Source organism: Elaeis guineensis, chromosome 8 (genome assembly GCF_000442705.2).
Source record: "Elaeis guineensis isolate ETL-2024a chromosome 8, EG11, whole genome shotgun sequence".
In the NCBI taxonomy this organism is placed as follows: domain Eukaryota; kingdom Viridiplantae; phylum Streptophyta; class Magnoliopsida; order Arecales; family Arecaceae; genus Elaeis; species Elaeis guineensis.
Window position 1 is genome coordinate 6,868,209 of NC_026000.2, and position 19,984 is coordinate 6,888,192.

At 38.8% G+C, this 19,984-nt stretch overlaps 2 protein-coding genes across 2 annotated transcripts; both read left to right on the forward strand.

Annotated features, from left to right (window-relative positions):
• Positions 1 to 6: 6 nt before the first annotated feature.
• On the forward strand, positions 7 to 13,321 carry LOC105050513 (glycerophosphodiester phosphodiesterase GDPDL3). The gene is made up of 9 exons (XM_010930565.4): positions 7 to 365; positions 2,319 to 2,612; positions 3,750 to 3,865; positions 3,976 to 4,477; positions 6,323 to 6,361; positions 6,480 to 6,767; positions 8,531 to 8,670; positions 11,582 to 12,065; positions 12,794 to 13,321. The coding sequence occupies exons 1-9, from the start codon at positions 227 to 229 to the stop codon at positions 13,093 to 13,095; spliced, it is 2,304 nt and encodes a 767-aa protein (XP_010928867.1). The 5' UTR covers positions 7 to 226; the 3' UTR covers positions 13,096 to 13,321.
• Positions 13,322 to 18,327: 5,006 nt separating this feature from the next.
• Positions 18,328 to 19,155, forward strand: LOC105050599 (cytochrome b561 and DOMON domain-containing protein At5g47530-like). Its single transcript, XM_010930683.4, has one exon. It carries the CDS (start codon positions 18,356 to 18,358, stop codon positions 18,914 to 18,916), a length of 561 nt encoding a protein of 186 aa, XP_010928985.1. The 5' UTR covers positions 18,328 to 18,355; the 3' UTR covers positions 18,917 to 19,155.
• Positions 19,156 to 19,984: the final 829 nt, after the last annotated feature.

The window sequence follows — 19,984 nt, forward strand, 5'->3', positions numbered from 1 at the left end:
TCCAACCCCACCACTTTCCCCCTCCTCTGTTTCCCACTCGTCCTCTTTTTTCATCTCAGCTCTCAAGTCTCACCTCGAAACATCTCTTCTTTGGCCTTTGTTTCTGTGATCCCGCATCCGAAATCTCGCCTTCTTGCCTCTCTTCTGCCGAACCGTGCTTAAAGATCGCTTCTTTTGGGCTCTGGTTCGCTAAAGGTGGGATCTTGGCGTTTGGATTGGTGAGATAATGTGTGGAAGTAGATTCGGGGGGGAGCTCTTCTCCTCCTCCTGTTGCGTTGCTGCTTTCCTCCTGCTACTGTTTGCACTGGATCAGCCGGGTGTTGTCACCGCCCAGACCCCCAAGAGCCCTTGGCAAACCTTGACTGGTACTAATCTCTCTCCCCAACTATTTTTCTTTTCTTCCATGTTTTTCTCTGATGTTTCTCTGATTTTGTTCTTCGGTGGGTCTTTTAGTTTGATTTAGATAAGTGGATGCAGAGAGAAAGAGAGGGTTGTTGTTGTTGTTGTTTTTTTTTTTTTTACAAACTTTTTTCTTTTAATTTGCTTAGATTGCTACTCTTGTTTATGGTTTACTGGAAATCGAGGCGTTTATCTATGTTGCTGATGTGGCTTTTCAAAGAAAACAATAGAGCAAGAATTCACGATATGAGTTATTGGGTTTATGAGCAAAAGGTGTGGAGTGGGCATGTGCAAAGTGGAAGTTTTGGGGGCATGCATTGTCTCCGAGAGATTTGTTTTGGTAGAGTTAATGGGAGGTTTCAAGCTTTCAGCTATATTTGACGGCAATACTGGTTTCAAAGAGTTGATCTCGTTTGGATTCTATATATAGTTAGCATGAGTTTATTTCGGCGTACTGATTGCACTAAATTTCTTGTGTTTTTTCTAATTATTTTGCCTGCAAACGCATCAAATAATGCTATAGAAGATTGATGACTGGTCAAAAAATTAACGTTTAGAAATTCCATCTTTTCCAATTATAGGTCATCAGGGGGATGACCTATTATGTAGGTATCTCTGATCTACAGGTTGTTTTGTGGATATATTGAGGAGCTAGGAGATTCTTAAAAGCTTTAAATGGTTTAATAAATTTTGAAAAAATTAATTGTTTAATCTTGAATGATGCTCCACTGGAGGAACCCTCCCAGTTATTGACCTTCCTTGTTGAAAGCTCTCAGTCGCTGGATTGGGGTATCTTGGAGGTGGGATTCTCTGCTAGCTTGTTATACAGGTTTTTAGATAATGGCGGCCTGCTGTGTCCGACAAACAAAGAATCCATGGAATGGTGTTGCCCACTTAGAAGATAAAGTTTTCTTCTGGATCTTGGTGAAGAACAGACTCCTAACAGGGGATAATGTGCACCGAATGGGAAGGATTTATCAGTCTGCTATATAAGAACCAGGATGAGGCACCAGTTCAAGCTCTTTTTGGAAAATACTCAAGCATCGATAAAGGTTTCCTGGGGCACAGTTCGCTCGCTTTGGCATCTGTAGGGGGTAGTTAGGGTCCCTTGAAAGAAGAGAACTGGTCAGGATTGCTGCTCAGCAGCTTTGTGTTGGGCTATATGGAGGGAACGGAACATCCTTACCTTCAATGACAAGCAACGACCTCTGTTGCAGGTCTTGCATTTGGATTTGATGATGGTGAGAGAGTGGGGCACGGTGTGCTTCAGAGAAGTAAGATGTCTGTTTTGCTGGTTGGACCAGTTTGCACTTAGCAGGGTTGGGGGGAGGGCGGAGGGGGTTGGGAATGTCATGTTGCAATGGTGATGTAGTGTGGCTAAACTTTTCCTGTCCAATCAGTGATCAGGTTTATCTCTTCCATAAATAAGTTAGGGGGTGTTTGGTTGGGGGGAGTGGGGGTCTGGAATCGGAATCGGAATAGGTGACTCCCATTCCAACCATTTGGTTGGGAGGAGTCCCATTCCGATTCCGATTCCAGAGTGGAATGGGAATGACTCAATCTATATAGAACTCAATCCCTACTCTTCCCTATGGATTCAACTTTCTATTCCAATTCCGATTCCGATTCCAGTCACGAACCAAATGCTTCGGAGGATTTGGCCATTCCGATTCCGATTCCAAACCATTCCGATTTTCTTTCCCATTCGGATTTCGGTTATGAACCAAACACCCCCTATACTCTTCTAATCAGATGGCATTATTTGAATTGGCTTTGCCCTTACTCTGCAGGCTTCAGTGAAATTTCACCTAACTGTATTGAAGTTTTAAGAAAGTAACTTTTGTTACCTTGTTAGCAGTTGAACTATAATTGCTTCTTCGTTTTATGGAGATATAATGAATCCACTTTAAATAATGCAGGTAACGCCCCGGTAGTGATAGCAAAAGGTGGTTTTTCAGGGGTATTTCCTGACTCAAGTGATGCTGCTTACAAACTTACTTATATTGCTGGTTCATCTGACACAATCTCATGGTGTGATGTGCGGTTGACAAAAGATGGTGTTGGCATCTGTCTGCCAGAACTTACAATTAATAATGGTACGAATATTCAGGTGGTTTATCCGCAGGGGGAAAAGAATTACCTTGTCAATGGAGTTCCTACATCAGGGTGGTTTTCTGTGGACTACAGTATTAAAGACTTATCACTAGTTTCATGTAAGTTAAAACCACTGAAAAGTTATTTCGTGTGCTCCTCTTCCATGTAAAAGTTGAACAAAGAAAGGGAAGTTCATGTATTGTGATGGATATTAATGGTTGCATTTTTTAAGATTGTAAACCCACCTGAAGAACTGAAAGAGAAAAAAATAAAGAAAAGAAAATGTCTTGGTAGTTTTTCCCCTGTTTATGCAATTATAGGAATGCCGAGGAAACCTATCTATTTGGTGGAAATTTCTCATATTAATAAATGCATGCAGCTTATCAATTTACCGTAGACATGGTGGTTTGACAATGCTTTCAATGCCTTATCCTGGACGTTAATAAGTTAATTAGTTGGAAATAACATATTTTATGCCTGTCTACATTTTATTTTTACTATTTGATGGTATGTTGCAGTGCTAACTGTGCTGCACTGGAATAATGATTTGGTGTTGGAATGTTCAAAATCATGACATGAGGCCTTTAAGGCTGAAGTAAGGGATTTATCATATGATATTCTTTTCCATTTAACACCTTAGGCTAATGTAAGATATTCCCTAAGGGTAAGTATTGTTTGTATCTGATTTGCATAGTCTTTTGTGGGGCTACATGAATCAGCATGAAACTATGAACTGGCAGTCTGTAAAGTGATTTGCATTGTTGCATCATGCCTGTAAGTTGTGAGCATGTTTTGCCCTTTTTTGTGTTGCAACACAACAGTATGCCATTGGGGATGGGCACATATAGAGGCAATTGCCATGCACAGCAGATGCAAAACCTTTACTTATAGCAAAATGTATCCCTCCTCTAACTGGGCTGACTTAGATCCTGCAAGGGGTTGGTGGTGATGGATTTGTCTATTTAAGAGAAATTTATGCATAGACTAATGGGAAGAAGTTTAAAACTGCAGTTCTGGTAAAATTTGATTTATCTTGGTTTTGATGTTTTGTCTTATAGCAGCATTTCATATTTATTTGCTGTTTGGTATGTAATAGGAATTTGGAGGTGTGAGTTTATTTGCTAATGTTATGTTTGTCTTGCTATATGCAGTTTAGCAAACTGAGGATCTAAATCTTTTGCAAGTTAACAAAATTATCTGTCTGCACTTTTAAACTTGTTTGACTAATATTCTGACAGTTTTCACAACCTGAGCAGTACTGCAAGATGTTTTTTCTCGAACTGATAAATTCGACGCCAGCTTGTTTCCTATCCTTGCTGTTGAAGATGTGCAGAAACAAGTTACACCACCAGCCCTTTGGTTGAATATACAGGTCTGTTGTGGGTAATGTTGCTTGCATTGTGTGCTCTAGCACTCTTTCTTGTTGTGATAACTTAAGTTTCTCACTAATTTAAAGTTCATTTGTTGCCTCTTATATTGCAGCATGATATGTTCTACAGGCAGCATAATTTGAGTATGAGAAGCTATCTTCTTTCTCTATCGAAACGTGTTATTCTGAGCTATGTCTCATCGCCAGAAGTGATTTTTCTTAGGAGCATAGCAGGAACATTCAGAAGAACCAAAACAAAGTTCATCTTCCGCTTTCTTGATGAAGCCACCATTGAACCATCTACAAACCAGACATATGGTTCACTATTAAAAAATCTTACCTTTATCAAGACATTTGCATCTGGAATTCTCGTTCCGAAGCAATATATTTGGCCTGTAACATCTGACCTCTATCTACAGCCTCACACCTCTATTGTCTTAGATGCCCATAAAGAAGGGCTGGAAGTATATGCTTCGGGCTTTGCAAATGATGCACTATTTAGCTATAATTACAGTTATGATCCATTAGCTGAATATCTTTCTTTCATTGATAATGGGATGTTCTCTGTTGATGGTGTTCTGACGGACTTCCCTATAACTGCATCAGAGGCCATAGGTGATGTAATTTGTTTGATGCATACGTTTGATAATCCTGCTCAAACCATTATCCTTGAATCAAAATGGTTTTATGGAAACATAGATTCCTGGCCCTTTAAAATACTTTTTTCATAGTAAGATAATGAAGACAGGATCATTATGATTAAACCATGCTTTTAGCGGCCAATGTTATCTGTAGTACCTTCCACAAATCACTTGATTTTTGATGTACTGCTGATCAGTGGTCGCTAGAACTAGCGTTACTTGGATGATATCTCAATTATGATGTCTTATTTGTTTTTAGCAGAATATGGAGATAGTTTCATACAAAGGCATGTAGTCTCGAAACATAGTTACCAAGATGTGCCTTCTAAAGCCAGAAACATGTATTGAATTTTTTTGTCCTGTTATAAACTTCATTTCCTAAATAAGAAAATTCATATTAATTTCTTAAGAAAAGAGTATGACGTTAACCAATATATATTTTCATGTGAAATGTGTTTCTGACTTCTGACTGCTGGTTTCCTTTTGACTGAAAACCAGGACAGATTTTCTTACTTTTTCCTACCACACAAAAAGTTATACTTCATGCAAAGCTTGAAAATAGATGCTTGTATGTTCAAAAATTTATCTATTGAATAATATTAATGTGTGACTGGCACAATCAAGCTACAGACCACCTTCTCAAAACTCATTTGGCCGATTGGTTTCTTTATTTATTTTAAGTTGTCTGCTGACAAATATATGGATCTAGTTAGTATTTCATGCATGTGAGATGAGGTTTTGGAAGTCTGCGTGATCCCACCAAAAAAAGGTGCAGAGCAAAGTCTTGCCCACATACGAGAGGGACCTTGTACAGTTGTCGCAGGGAATGGTGTAAAGGTATTCATACATGCATGCATGCATATACATACATGTATAGGTATGCCTATGATAAGCAGTCTCTCCTTCTACCTTGAGTGTGTGGAAGCACTCAAGCTGCCTATCAAACCCACCCCTAAAGCTAGATGTGGTTTTTCCTTTGACAGCAACTTATCTGCATACAGAATTTGAGATCAGGTGTCCTCCATCTCGAGGGAGGCTAACATAAGTCTGTCTCACTTTTTTTCCCAATGTGAAGTTGAAGCATACTTTTCTGACTTACAAATGAGGTTTGTTAGATGTTGAAAGACCTATACGGACATTTGCATGACACAATAATGAGATAATGAAGCTTGGGCTTGGAATGCTAATAACATAAAGTGCCTTTCTGAAAATGGTTGGGAAGTTTTTGTCTTTTGAAAAGCTTTTGTTTATTGGTGAGGAGAAAAGGAATTCTTTATGAACTGTAGGATCAAGGCCCCATGCAATCCTTATACACAGCTAATCAACACTAGAACTCCAGCAAGAGGAGTAGAAAAATTTGACTAGCAATGCAAAAAGCAGGAGACCAAGCAAACTCACCCAAACTAATATGTAACAGGGCAGTATTATAGTTCAGTTCAAATGCACATAAAATATTAGGCAGTTTTCTATTATGAAAATTGGTTAAATTCAGAAATCACAATTAATGCTATCAGCTTATGATGTTAGAGACTTGTTATGTATGGTTGAAATCATTTGAACCACTCATTTAGAGGCAAACTGAAGAAAGACAGACTATAAGTAGGGTGAATTTTTGAACCTTGTGTTTTTATCTGTTCCAAACTTGCTTTCTTTTACTTCATCTTCTTTTCTGGCTTCCGTGATGTTCAGTCATAGTTTTTTGGAGTTTATATTGTTTTGATTGATTATACTTTATAATTGATGATAAGATCTCTACAATATGTGTTCTAATTAAAGTAGATCTGATTTCTAATGTTGATGCATTTCATTATTCTTGCAGGTTGCTTTTCTCACACAGAAGCAAACAGCTCTGAACATGGTAGGTGAACTTTGATCTATTTCCTTGACTTAACATCTATTTTTGAGGACTTCCTGTCACTCTAGGTTTCAATATAGCCATACATTGCCTATATTCTTACGCTTAATATGTGCTTCAGGAAAGCCTGTAGTTTTCTCACACAATGGAGCTAGTGGAATGTATCCTGACTGTACCGATCTGGCTTATCAGCAAGCTGTTAAAGATGGTGCAGATTTTATTGATTGTCCTGTTCAAGTGACACAAGATGGCACTCTTATATGCATGAGCTCTATAAACCTCATTGATGTTACTACAGTCACAGGATCGCCTTTCAGTTCTCATTCTTCTGTTATCCCAGAAATTCAGGATGGTCCTGGGATTTTTACCTTTAACTTAACATGGGAAGATATTTCAAAGAACTTGAAACGTAAGTTGATGCTCTCCTTTCTGCTTGCTGATTATACACTTAAGCTCTTGGCAGTTCCTGAGGGAAAAGAGCGATGACATGGCTAGAATAGAAATATATGAATACTATACTGCTGTTGGATTATCTCATAAACTAGCAAGCATAGACTCTAGTGCTGCATTGTTAAGTTTCCCTAGGAAAATGCTTATAACCTCTTCTATTATGTTTGCTTCTCTCTTTTCTAGGAAAATCCGCAAGTTCAATCTTAACAGCTTGTCAACAGCAAAGAGGCTCTTTGTAGATTATTTTTGCATGCCTAATTTGTGTCAACAATATCACAGCTTGGAAGCATAATAGGCATCGCATATATCTAATCTAGAAGGGAAACAATGTACTTTTATACAATTATATTATATAAGCAAACTCCCCAAGATGTCCTTCTATCCAACGTGGGCATTCAACAATATATCAGGTGAGAAGGGAAGCAGGGACACTCAAACAAGAGAGCCTAAGGAAAGAAAGAAATTACAAGGAAGAAAAAAAACATGTATTTTTGACTTCAACTGCATGTCCGACAGTCATGACATGTGACTTTCTTGAATGTCATATTAAATAGATACACTCTGCTCCCCCCAGATGCACTCTAATAAATGACAAACAAAGAATATATAAACTAAAAATGCTGAGAATATTTATCAAATCTATTTCAATTTATGGGACGATTGCTATCCAGCAAATGCTCTTTTTCGAATGAACAACGAGCATTTCATGTGCATGAACATCTACATCACGACTTAAACCATCGGTTTTGAAAATAATAGAACATATAAAGCAAATCAGGTGCATGATATTTGTCACTATAATTGAACTAGCATGTCATGGCTGACAAGATCATTGCTGTGGATTTTGCATATCGGAACCCAAACAACACAACCAAGAATATGAAGGTGCATACTTTTTAATTTGCTTCACCTACTGCATGACTATGTTGATGTGCTAGAATGGTCCAAGAGTGATTTCCACCAATTTTATGTAAAAGGAGAGGACCAGAATACCCAAGTCTCTAGGCTGCCAATACAAATCCTAGTTGTGTCCGTTCCAACATGAGTTGCCAAAGGCAGATCCGGATCTGCCCTTGAACCCTTGATTTTGATGACAAATAAGGCATAATAACTTGTGTATCAGCAAGCAGAAAGAAATTACAGAAAGAATAACTTGTGTCCTGCCGAAAGAAATGACAGAAAGCATAGCTTGAATGCTTGAATCCTGCCCTTGTTAGTCTCCCGAGGTTCCAAACTAAAACCTCCTCCATTTGGAAGGAGGTGGAGATGCAAGCCACTTGGTACCAAATCTCAGTGTCGTAGAAGTCTTGCTAGAGGCTTTATAGAGTATGCTTCCTGATCTGTTCTGCTACTACTCATTCACTCTTCAACCAGACAAAAGAATTCAGAAGAATCAAAACTCTATCTTGACGGGATGGAAGCAGTTCTTCACGGTGTAGTGTGTTACATTTTTCGACTGGATGTCTTAATTAGTGCTTGTTTATTCTAGAAAGCATTATCATTTTCTACTTACCATCTACTAACTCTTTATGTTTCAAGTCTGGTTTTGTGGTTCCCTTTATCTCATTCTCAAGGACTTTGCTTGTTTGTTGCCTTGTATTTGGAAATTGTAAATTTTTTGTTTCTATAAAGACTGTCCTTGGGTGACATAAGTAATTCTTTCCTTTTTTTTTTTAAAAAAAAGAATTTTTCAGTAATCCCTGTTATCTCTGTCCATTGCAGCCACAATATCAAGCCCAGAAATAAAGTACCGGTTGTACCGGAACCCTCGATATAAAAATGCCGGAAATTTCATGAGGTTATCTGATTTTCTGGATTTTGCAAAGGACAAGGCTCTATCTGGAGTTTTGATCAGCATAGAGGTAATATTATCTGCACGAAATTTCATGTTCAATATCAATGAAATAGACCAAAACACTACTGGTTATTGCCAGCTACATCAAAGTTGCTTTTTATTTAAGGGCCAGAAAAGCTGCTCTGGCCTAAAAACTTGATTGGGCTGGGTTTGTGCCAGGGGATTTTGGTTTGACTGCATGTTAAATGGGCTGGGCATCGGTCAGGGCTTGACCCGCTTCAAGTCATAAGGGTCAGGACAGCAGGGTTTAGGTTCAATCATGATCCTGAGGTAAGGATTTTAAGAGTGGTGCATCTCCTTTTAATACTAGTTATTTAGTTCACCTCAGATTCGAGTCACCAAAAGCTGGAAGACTGGGGCTAGGCAGGCTAGGTTAGGTTGCTTTAGGCCTTTAGGATTTGGTTGTCAAGAATGGAGTAGGTTTTGCGTTCGTCGGGTCTGGTGGGTCGGCTTGAGTGGTTATGATTTAAAGGGTTTTGATGTAATGTTGGGTTAGGTCGGGTATGGGACAAGATTTAATGTTATTATGTCAACTGACCCAACCAGAAGGTACCCTGGCCAACCTATTACCACCTTCAGAACGACTTTTTCATTTTACCATCTTATTTTATTTTACACATCACTATTATGACAATACTGTTAGCTGCAACAAGGTTCTGTTGTATCCAATTTTTATAGAAAACTGTAATTGGTTGATCTGAACCCGAAAATTTCAGAAGTTGAGAATAATTCATCATAGGCGTGATCAAATTATCAATCAACATAATGCAAAGTTCCGAGTCCTTTGCCTCTTTCTGACCATTCACTTATTAAATACTCCCTTGTATAATTCTACCTTCTTGGTTTAGGCCAAGATTTTAAGTTCCGACGGGTGTCCGGGCCATCCCATCCCGTTTCTATGAGAAAATGGGCCTAGGATGGGTCAAGACTATGAAACTCATCCATGTTGGGAAGCATAAAAAAGGAAAGAAAGTAAGGAATGAACGACGAAGAAAAGGAAAAGTGAAAGAAAAGAAGAAGAAAAAGAAAAGAAAAAAAAGGAAGGTAGAAGGAAAAGAATGGAAGGAAGGAAAGAAGGAAGAAAGGAAAACGAGAAAAGCGAAAGAAAGAAGCATAGGAAGGGATAAGAAAAAGAAAGAAGAAGAAAAAGGAAAGCAAGGAAGGTAAGGAAAAAGGGAGGAAAGAAGGAAGAAAGTAGAAGAAGAAGAAAGGAAGGAAGAAAAAGAAAGGAAAAGAAAAGAAAAAAAGGAGAGGAGAGAGACGAAGGGTATCTGTGGGACTCTTGACTAGGACTGCTGTCGAGATAAGGTGGGATAGTGGGGTGTCCCATTCTATGGAGAAACGGGGACACCCCTATCCCATGGGGTTTAAAATCTTGATTTAGGCCTTGGAGAGAAAAAATAGAAGGGATCCAGGAAAAGGATAGTGCATTTTTAATTAATATAATTAGTTTAAGAAAATATCGGATTGCCTCAAGTCCATCCATCTTAGTATATCATGTTCATGCCACATGCCCAGGACATTGATTTTTTATTACGAATCCTGGTCTGTATGGAAGTGTCCTTGTATAAATTCACTCATGCATTACATATGTTCACTATACATCTTCACATGCATATGTTTGTATTCATTTACATTTTCATGCGCTGTGTCAAAATGTAGATATATTTTCATTGTGGTTCATCACAATATATTTATAATGGTAGTCCCTTTTAAGCATAGGCCATGTTGCACTGGGGCTGGTTTGAGCTACTCATTTCAGATCTCTGCTATATACTTATTAAGGCAATCCCATAGGCTGGTTTTAGCTACTCTGATTTCAGATCTCTGCTACACAAAGCAAGCATATACTTTGCAAAGCCCCACTTGAGGGCCTCATGAATGGGTAGCATAAGGAGCACTAAACATTTATGCATAATTCTTTTGTTCGCCCTCGTGAAACCATCATTTGTGCAAATGAATTAACCATGTACTCAATCTAAACCATTTCACAACCTAGCAATGGATCCCATTTCTCTGGTCCTTAAAAATTCAAGATCCTATCTTCTCTTTTGTCGTCCACAAAGTGGCAGAATGCTTGCAATATGGGGCTTGTATTCTAAAGAGTTCACCCATGAAGCAGGACTTGGTCCTTAAAGCATCATTGAAAACCCATGTTAGTGGGATGCAGTGAAACCCTTGAGGGTTGTAGCACCTATATTTATTTCCAGAAGTTATCCAAATTTCAAAAAAAGAGCACTAAATCAGATGTCATACTAAGTTTATAGCCTCTGGAAGTTAGGCTGCACGATTAGACCATTACCAGAATCAGATTTTTAGATAGACAAAATTTACTAGGACATGACATATAATGAATTCCATGGGCAAGCTAATAGAAAGTGGTGCCATCTTTAGTCATCATGCTCTCTCAAAATGTCACATAGAGCACTAGACAAAAATCCTGGTTTTGTTTTCAGGATTTTAGAAAGTGAGATGTATCGGGACATGGCATCTGAATAATTCTATGAGCAACCTGACAATGACAACTTTGGTCGTGCACTGTCAGAGAGCCACATAAAGCATTCAACAAAAATCTTCTAGTTCCCCACAAACCACCCCCCTCCCCAACCCCGCAAAAAGAAAAAAAAGAAACTCTCTGTCTCTGTCTCGTGTCACAAACTAATTGTATGCAAAAATATTTTTCCATCTATAGTTAGGAGATATCCTGGAAACTGAAATTCTTAAGGCATGCTAATAGCGTTGTTAATATCTTCTAAATTCTGTAATTCTCATCTCATCATACTGGCTGTTTAGCAAGCATTGGAAATCTGTCTTTATGGAAAAATCTGGAGAATTTGATTGTTTTCTGTAATGATCTTCACAAAGTGCATATGAGGCTTATGTATCATTGATGTTCTTTGTTGCTTTTGTTGCCACAGAATGCTGCATTTCTTGCAGAGAAACTAGGATATAGTGTCACAGATGGTGTTATCAAGGCATTAAAAGATTCAGGTTACAACAATCAAACTGTTCAGGAAGTTATGATTCAGTCCTCATATAGCTCAGTTCTGGTCAAATTCAAGCAGCAAACGAAATATAAACTTCTTTACGTGGTTGATGAATCCATTAGAGATGCTGCACCTTCCTCAATAGTGGACATCAAGCAGTTTGCACATTCAGTGGCGGTCAGCAAGCAATCCATATTTCCTGAAAGCCAGCAGTTTGTTGTCGGGCAAACTGAACTTGTGAAGAATTTGAAGTCTGCTGGCCTGAACGTACATGTATATCTGCTAATGAATGAGTTTGTGTCTCAACCATGGGACTTCTTCTCAGATCCAATAGTAGAGATCAATCAATATGTTCAGGGAGCTGGTGCAGATGGCATCATCACTGATTTCCCGGGGACAGCCACAGCATACAGAAGTAAGTATTGCTTGCTCGCTATGTCTTCATTTTTTTTTTTTTTTTGAATTTTTGTTCTTATGTGCAATCGTAGTTCTTGGTAGTACTTATGGAACATAAGACGGTTAAAATTACTAGTCTAATCTTGCTACTAATCTAGGGGCTAAAGTGGCTTGCACTCATTTAGATCCGAAATTCTGTTGATAACTTAAAACCCTTCTAGAGAATGCTGTTGATATGGTCCCTTCTCATTACACTATCGGTCTCCTTCGATGGCATAAAATGTGCCTTGGCTTTGCGATATGCAATTATATGCAAATATGTTTCGAGGTTTTGCTAACAAATACATACCGGCGGCAAATATGTATGTAATTAGGTTTATCTGTGTATATAGGCTTCTCCATATTTGGATTGCACCAGTCTGTGTTTATTTACAATGCTCTCGGTGATGCTTTTCCCAGCAAAAACTATCACTAAATTCCGATACAGACATCATGAGGATATTTGCATATGACTTCTATTAATTTTAATTAGAACATTATTTGATATAACGGTCCTCAGTCCTCGCAACCCAACGAGCTCCCTGTTGCATGTTTATTGCCTTTAAAAACCAAATAGTTGTTGAATGACATGTCATACTATGCCATACCAGCTGTGCAAATGGGTGATGATGGATTTGCACCAGCTGCGCCATATGGCCTTGCTGTTTTTGTTTCTTGTTGAACTAACCGGTGCTTTGTTTTGTGCAGGAAATGCTTGTTCAAAATTGGGTGATAAAGCACCAAATTATATGCTTCCAGTTCAAGTCGGCGGCCTGCTGGAGCTGATGGTTCCTGATGCACTGCCACCTGCACTTTCTCCCATGCCGGTCCTGGAAGTTTCTGATGTGGTGGAGCCACCTCTAATGCCTGCTTCACTCAGGCCATCAACTCATGGTGAAGAGAATGCAGGGCCACCTGCTTCACAGCCTTCAGGTGGGCCACCACGATCTATTGTTGCCTCAGTTGTCGTATCTTTGGCAATGCTATGTGGATCTCTCGTGCTTATTTGAGATGAAATGCACGACCATTTTGAGTACATCATCGAAGGACTTTGCCGTCACAGAATCAAGCTATTGATCCTGTTATGTAAGTTCTTGGCTGCAATTCTTTTTTCCTTTTGGTATTTTTTTGATTTGTTTCCGCTGGTTCTGCTTATGTTCATTCTACCCCTTGTAAGAACATCAACTCTCTGTGTATCACGTGAGCATGAAGCAAAATATATATTCGTTTCACAAATCTTATGGTTCTATGAATGGTTATATAGGTGGTGTTTGGATATTTTGGATACATATGTATGAATGCTTTTCTAGGTTGAGCGTATGTAGGTATTATTCTCGCATTTTTCTCATTTCCAACCCACCATAATGCCATCCTCCACCTGTCTCCCTTGCTCCAGGGGAACCTAGATAGCTAAGAACCTTTAAAGCTTATCTTCGACGGTTTTGACTGTAGATTAACTGCCAGTAGAATATGTGTCAGTATTCTCAGAAATGTCATGATGTTTTAAGCTCTAGTTCTTTTTGTTTGAACACTCACAGCATTAAGCAAAGAGCTTTCATTTTCATTCTTTTTCTCCTCTTGCTTTTTGGCTTTTATACTTTCCTTTTGTGGCTAATATAAGAGTTCAAATACCAGAAGCAACGTGAACTTTATAAAGGAATTTTGCATCCAGAGTGAAGGTCACAATCTTATCTTCTCAACTTCTCTGCGTCATGTTGAAGAATTGGTTGCCACTGTTCTCCTTTATTCTTTCTCCAGTTATGGTTCTTTTCAAGAATGCCATTCCCATTGCCATCTCTCTTCTCATTCCCTGCTACTAACAAGAAGCCAACATATGTCGTTTATAACTATTTGAATTCATAATTCAATGATTTGGTTGTCTGTGTGCCTGGACAAGTATCTTTTCCTCAGATGCTGCAAACATTTTAATGGAACCTTGGCCAATATGACCAGCACAAGGCACTTGCCAATTGGGCTAAGCCAAGAGTCAGCTGAAGTAAGACCAATCAAAAGTAACCTGCACCTGTTTGGATTTGTTTAGGTCTAAGTTGGATCCAGGCGAGGCCGAGGTCTGGGATAGGATAACCAGAAGCCACGCTTCTTGATGGACTAAAGTGTTGAAGAGGCCTAAGGGGGGGGTGGACTACAAATACTTGAATTCATAATTCAAAAATTTCTGTGTTTCTCCACCCCTGATGTGCAAATAAGCTAGCCAAGATGTCCAAATAATCTTGATCGCAGAGAAGCTATCAGATGTACATACATACAATCTCCTAAGGTCATAAGGTATATGAGAAAAAAAAAATTGAGCACAAGCATATCAGCAATTCTTTATTGATTAGGATTTGTTATTATTTGAAAAAAATATGATACCATTCGGAATTATGGTAAGATGACTTTGTATCGAACTGTTTGACCTTGTCTTCTATGTCCTGCTGATCTATAGGGCATTCCACCATCCCCATGCTTTCTGTTTTTCGAACATTAAACAAATAATCCACATAAAAATAATACTCATGACTTTTCTTTTTTTTATTAAATACCCATGACTTTTCCAAGATGACTTTCTTCATATTAATTAGAAAGAGTGAGATCTTTTGAGTACTCTCTCCTTTTTCCTTTTAGAAGAATCCATTTAGAGTACGTATGTAAAATAATCGATCTTATACAAAGAAAGGTGTCCCGGGGATCCTATAGGTGCTTTCACACACGAAAGCTAGATAAAAATATGGGAAACTTCAAGCTTTTCTTCATACATCCATCTTTTACCAGGAGAAGAACTCATAGATTTAAAGAAACTCACAGTTTTCTTTAAAAATCTACGAGAAGGACTCCATGTAAAAAAACTCTATAAAAGCCTAACCAAAACCCAAAACATTCTAAATATGCACAGCCATCAACCAAAGACAATATCCAAAAAAAAAAAAAAAAACATACAAGCTGGTACTACTGTGATCTTGCTTTCAATTATTTTCCCAAAGACATGGATCATCTGAATGCTAGACATAAATGGCATAGCGCATGCCATCACGTACCATGAGTTCATTCATGTCAGACGCTGTGACAACGAGCTCGCCTCCATCCTCGGTCTGACCCATGATGCATGACACGAGCTCGAGAGGTATCCGCACCACTGCAAGCACTGCTGAAATCCCAAGCCAACCCCCATGGCGATGCTCCTCGTGGTGGCCATGCTCGGCTTCCTCGAGAGAGCTCTCGTCGGCGACGCGGGCGCTCCTCCGAAATCGGCGCATGGTGGCCTAACGCTGGAGGTAGGCGAAAGTTGAGGAGGAGGCCTCCTTAGTCCTCACCACCTTTCTTTTCTTATGTGGGGTTTGGTACATGGCATAATGGAGGTGGGGAGAGAGGCCTGTTTGATTGGTACGAAAGTGTTAGGAATTACGATGACGCACTCCTAAATGCTTTTACTCGTGCATGTGGGGTCCTGTTACATATTTTGGATCATGCAAGCGTTAGCTGGGAGGCCCAACCAGATAAAGTAGGATTTTAATAGCATGAAAAAGAAGATATGGTGAGATCTTAGGCTGCAATGCAGTTTGATCCACTTCCCATATTAGGAAATAAGAAATGCTGTAGAGATTCGGTGTCCGTGCAATTATTGAACTTCATCTCTTGATTTCAGATATCATACATGTTGTGCTGTAAATAAGAAGACATCAATAGTCCCATCACATTGATTGTGAGTCAAAAAAAATTTTAGTTTATATAGGATCTTCTCTTTTACATGAGACATCTTTTAAAGATAAAACCGTAAAGCTCCACACACACACACACACACACATATATATATATATATATATATATATATATATATATATATATATATATATATATATATATATAGTTTTAGAGATCAAAATGGATAATATCTTATGTAGGAGTGGAGACCGATTTGTCCGAGTCATGAGTTCTTGACCGCAATAATATGGATTCCATTATATTTACTTAATTGCCTTGGATGCATTAGAAGTATGCATATGTGATCGCATAAGTTGAGAATAAAACAATTTTGAATGGGAGAAACCACTGGCACCATCATAGAAGTCCTAAATTATCTTCTATTGATAAATCATTAAAATGGTTAGAAAGCTGTCCCTTTTTTTTCTCAAAAAAAAAAAAAAAAAACCTCAAAAAGATAAAAGAGCAACTTTAAAAACAGCTTACCGATTAGCAAAGTCCTAGATTTGCTTGCCCTAGATCTGTATTTTTGGGACGCTTGGTCTCCAGCCTAAGTGTGATGAGATGGATGCATAGTAGCAGGAATGGTTGGAGTTTTTTTTTTTTTTTTTTTGATATCTTGTTTTTTTTTTTTGGAAAAAAAGAAAAACTTATAGCAAGCCAAGAGTCTAATGTCCGATAGTCTTCAGGGCAAAACTCCAATTCAAGATGGATTAAAAAATGTCCAATAGTGCTAAGATAAACTTATGATAACTAAATTATGATTTCAAGGGACACCATGCTTCCTTCCGGCACACCTCAAATGTCAAGTGGATTGAAGAATGTTCAATAATGCTAAGATAAAGTAGCGATAACTATGAGAAGTTTTAAATCTCAGATTAATCAAATCAGAGGTGAATAGGCCCACGGACAACTAACCATTATACGGATTGGTCCAAGGAGACAAGGAAAAGAAGGAAACATATGGTTTCAAGGACTCCACGCCGTCTCGAACAGCTGACCACCAAAGGACAAAACCTTTCATTATCAACTTTCTATCCTCAGAGGGCTCTGATTACGATTCCTAATTTTTAAGATCTTTAGAACATAGTATATATGCCCTTCAAGGACTCAAAATATCACCAACCAATATTAGAGAAAGCATCATGCAAGTTGGTCATGTGCACTCGAATCCTCCCCATGCCTGAACTGATTTGAAACTGATCCACATAAAAATTTTCGCCATCCAGGTTGGCTGCGAGCTCCAACAAACATGGATTTGGGCTTGTTGAAATTTCTAATTAATTGGCATTGAACCTGATCCACATCAAGGTTAGTTTAGAGTAGGAGTTATTCCAATCAATCATTCGCAAGCCTTCTGCACCTATAGGTAAAAATGATGCCATAAAATTTAATGTCACTATGAGAACTCTTTTTTTCTAGTGAGTGCATTTTTTTCTACTTTGTACCAAAAATACAGCTAAGTGAGTTATCAAAAAAAACGATGCAGCTCTTCTGATTTTGTTGGATATATTTATACCAGACATGTATGATTCATCCATCGTATCAAAAAAGAAAACAGAAAAAAAGAAAAAAAAAATCCAGTCATGCAACCTTTTTTAGCTGCACCAGTTCTAATATTTAAAAAGAAAAGAAATGAAGTTAATATCATTCATCACAATTTATGTGTATATATCTATTGAGAAAACAGTGAAATCACCATGTAAATCATAATTATATTAAGTGCATTTAAAACAAACAATAGGGAATGGCTTGGCTCGGTTGGATAGGATGATTAAGAAAGAATTGCTACTGGATACAGATGTTGTTTATATTGCATTGAGGTGCAGGCTGGCTTATCTGCAGTTGCTCAACTGCATGCATCCCATGATGCAGAGATCTTAAGAAAGCCAAACCAACGTTCTTCAAGACAACAACATGACCAGCATGTAGAAGCATCAATGCCAGTTGTGAATAAAATTCCAAATAATTTGCATTTTGCCTGATTAGTTCATGCGGATTGGTTGTTCATACATTGAACTGTTGTTCTCCCAACAAAATTTTGAGAATAATTGATAAATTTTCTTTGAAATCCTAAAAATATTGTGATTGTGACTACAAAAGTATTCGCTCCACTTTTCTAGTCCATTACCTAATTTCTTTTCCACCCTTTTCTTGATTCCTATTCCCTGTTCATCAAAGTGTGTGTAACTTTTGGAGTTTAATGGACAAAGTTTCTTCAACTGAGCTGGATACCTGAGTCCTCTTCCTTCCGTTGTCAGTTGGCTCAACCAGCTACTCTTTTCCTACACAAGTAGACCAACTCCCAACTTCATGGCGCTACAATTCCAATTCAAACTGGGTGGTTCAACAAATTGAGGAGGAGAAATGTAACATCTAGAAGAACATGCGTAGAATGATTTCATTACTCTGAAAGGAAATCTCTCTAGAAGTAAAGAGCAAAGAGCACTATTTTTCTTCCATATACTTAGAATCATGCCTTCCGTTCATTCAAAACAACCCCAACTCCCCTAAACAACCTCCTCCTTTAAAACCTGAACCCCTTACCTTCTCACCATCCAGCAAGCCCAAATGGCCACTCCCTTCAATGCAATCTTGGTCCTCTCCATCCTAATTTCCTCCTGCCTCTCTTCTGCTGCCCAAACTTGCTCAAGCTACACCTTTTCCAACAGCAAAGTTTTCAGCTCCTGCACTGAACTCCCACACTTGGGTGCCTCCCTCTACCACAACTACACTGCCTCTACTAACACCCTCAACATTGCCTTCAAAGCCCCGCAAACCTCGAAAGGATGGATTGCATGGGGCCTTAATCCAAACGGCGCAAAAATGGTTGGCTCACAGGTCATTGTTGCGTTTTTCCATTCCAATGGGAGCATGGTGGCCTATCCAACACAGCTTGATAGCTATGCTCCTTCAATGGCTCCAGAGAAACTAAGCTTCCCGGTGTCCGACGTGTCGACCGAGTACATTAACAAAGAGATGATCATCTTTGCAACCTTGGGGCTGGTGGGTGGAGGATCCAAGTTCAACCATGTGTGGCAGGAGGGCAGCACTGTCTTGAATGATGTCCCAGAGGCTCACTCCACCACTGGGGAGAACATTCAGTCCCTAGGGACTATTGATTTCCAGTGAAAGTAGTATCACAGCATGTCATTCTGGAAATGATATAGCTTTACAGTTTACAGTGCTGAGTGTTTGCCCATTTGGTGCATTGTATGAGGCCTGTATGTGCATCACTTGTTTGTGCCTTCATATACAGTGGTTTATCATCTATCTAGAAGTTCTTGTAATTGTTGAGAAACCGGGTCTAAAATCTTGTGTTTGCCATGCTGAAGTCATGATGGATTATGAATTAGGCTCACTGCATTAGAGGAGTAATTATATATGACTACACTATTTTTTAATCCTGCGATTTGGACCGATGCCTACCGCCGAAGTAATCTGACAAGCACCAGGCCTGAAAATTGATCCATTGTGGATCCAATGTGAACTGAATCCGACTAGGGCCTGGGTTGCATCTTTCTCACGAAAGAATGATTGACCTTCTTTTGCGATGTCTACCATTGGATCGTGCCATGCATAGATCTCAAAGCACTTCAAACTCTTTCGTCCATCCATCTGCACACGTTTAAGCAGGTTTAAGAGATCAATATTAAAAGGTTAAACAAGTTTTCTATGGGTTTCTCTAACATATTTATGATTTCTTTAAAAAACAAAATGGAGGATGGAATCATCTCACATTTGATTGATATATGAAATGAGAACAGAGGAATGCGGCGTGGGAGAGGAAGAGGGAGGTAGAAAGGATGGAAAAGGACCGCCGAAAGCAAAAGCACTTCTACCCAACCCTCTATCAAACCAACCAGTAAAGCAGAACAAGATCACCAAAAGAAATCCAGGTCAGGTCCTAGAGCACCCAACCCATGGGGTCTGGTGACAGAAGTCTAGAACTCAATGGCCTAAAGATGGCGATGTTTTGGAAGAAATCACTTGGACTGGATGGATTCCGGCCCTTGTTTTTTGAGAAACTTTTTTGGCTTATCATCAAAGATTACTTCAAAACTAGCAGTATGCCGAGGGATCGGAAAGCCATTTACATTACATTATTCTTGAAAAGACTAATCGATCACTTCACAAAGCCTGCAGACCTATCAGTGTTCTTAATATCTCTATAACATTATGGCAAAAATACCAGTTAAA

Coding starts and splice junctions, on each gene's coding strand:
- LOC105050513 (XM_010930565.4), top strand. CDS start 227: ATGTGTGGAAGTAGATTCGGGGGGGAGCTCTTCTCCTCCTCCTGTTGC. Junction 366..2,318: donor CCCTTGGCAAACCTTGACTG/GTACTAATCTCT, acceptor TAAATAATGCAG/GTAACGCCCCGGTAGTGATA. Junction 3,866..3,975: donor CCCTTTGGTTGAATATACAG/GTCTGTTGTGGG, acceptor CTTATATTGCAG/CATGATATGTTCTACAGGCA.
- LOC105050599 (XM_010930683.4), top strand. CDS start 18,356: ATGGCCACTCCCTTCAATGCAATCTTGGTCCTCTCCATCCTAATTTCC.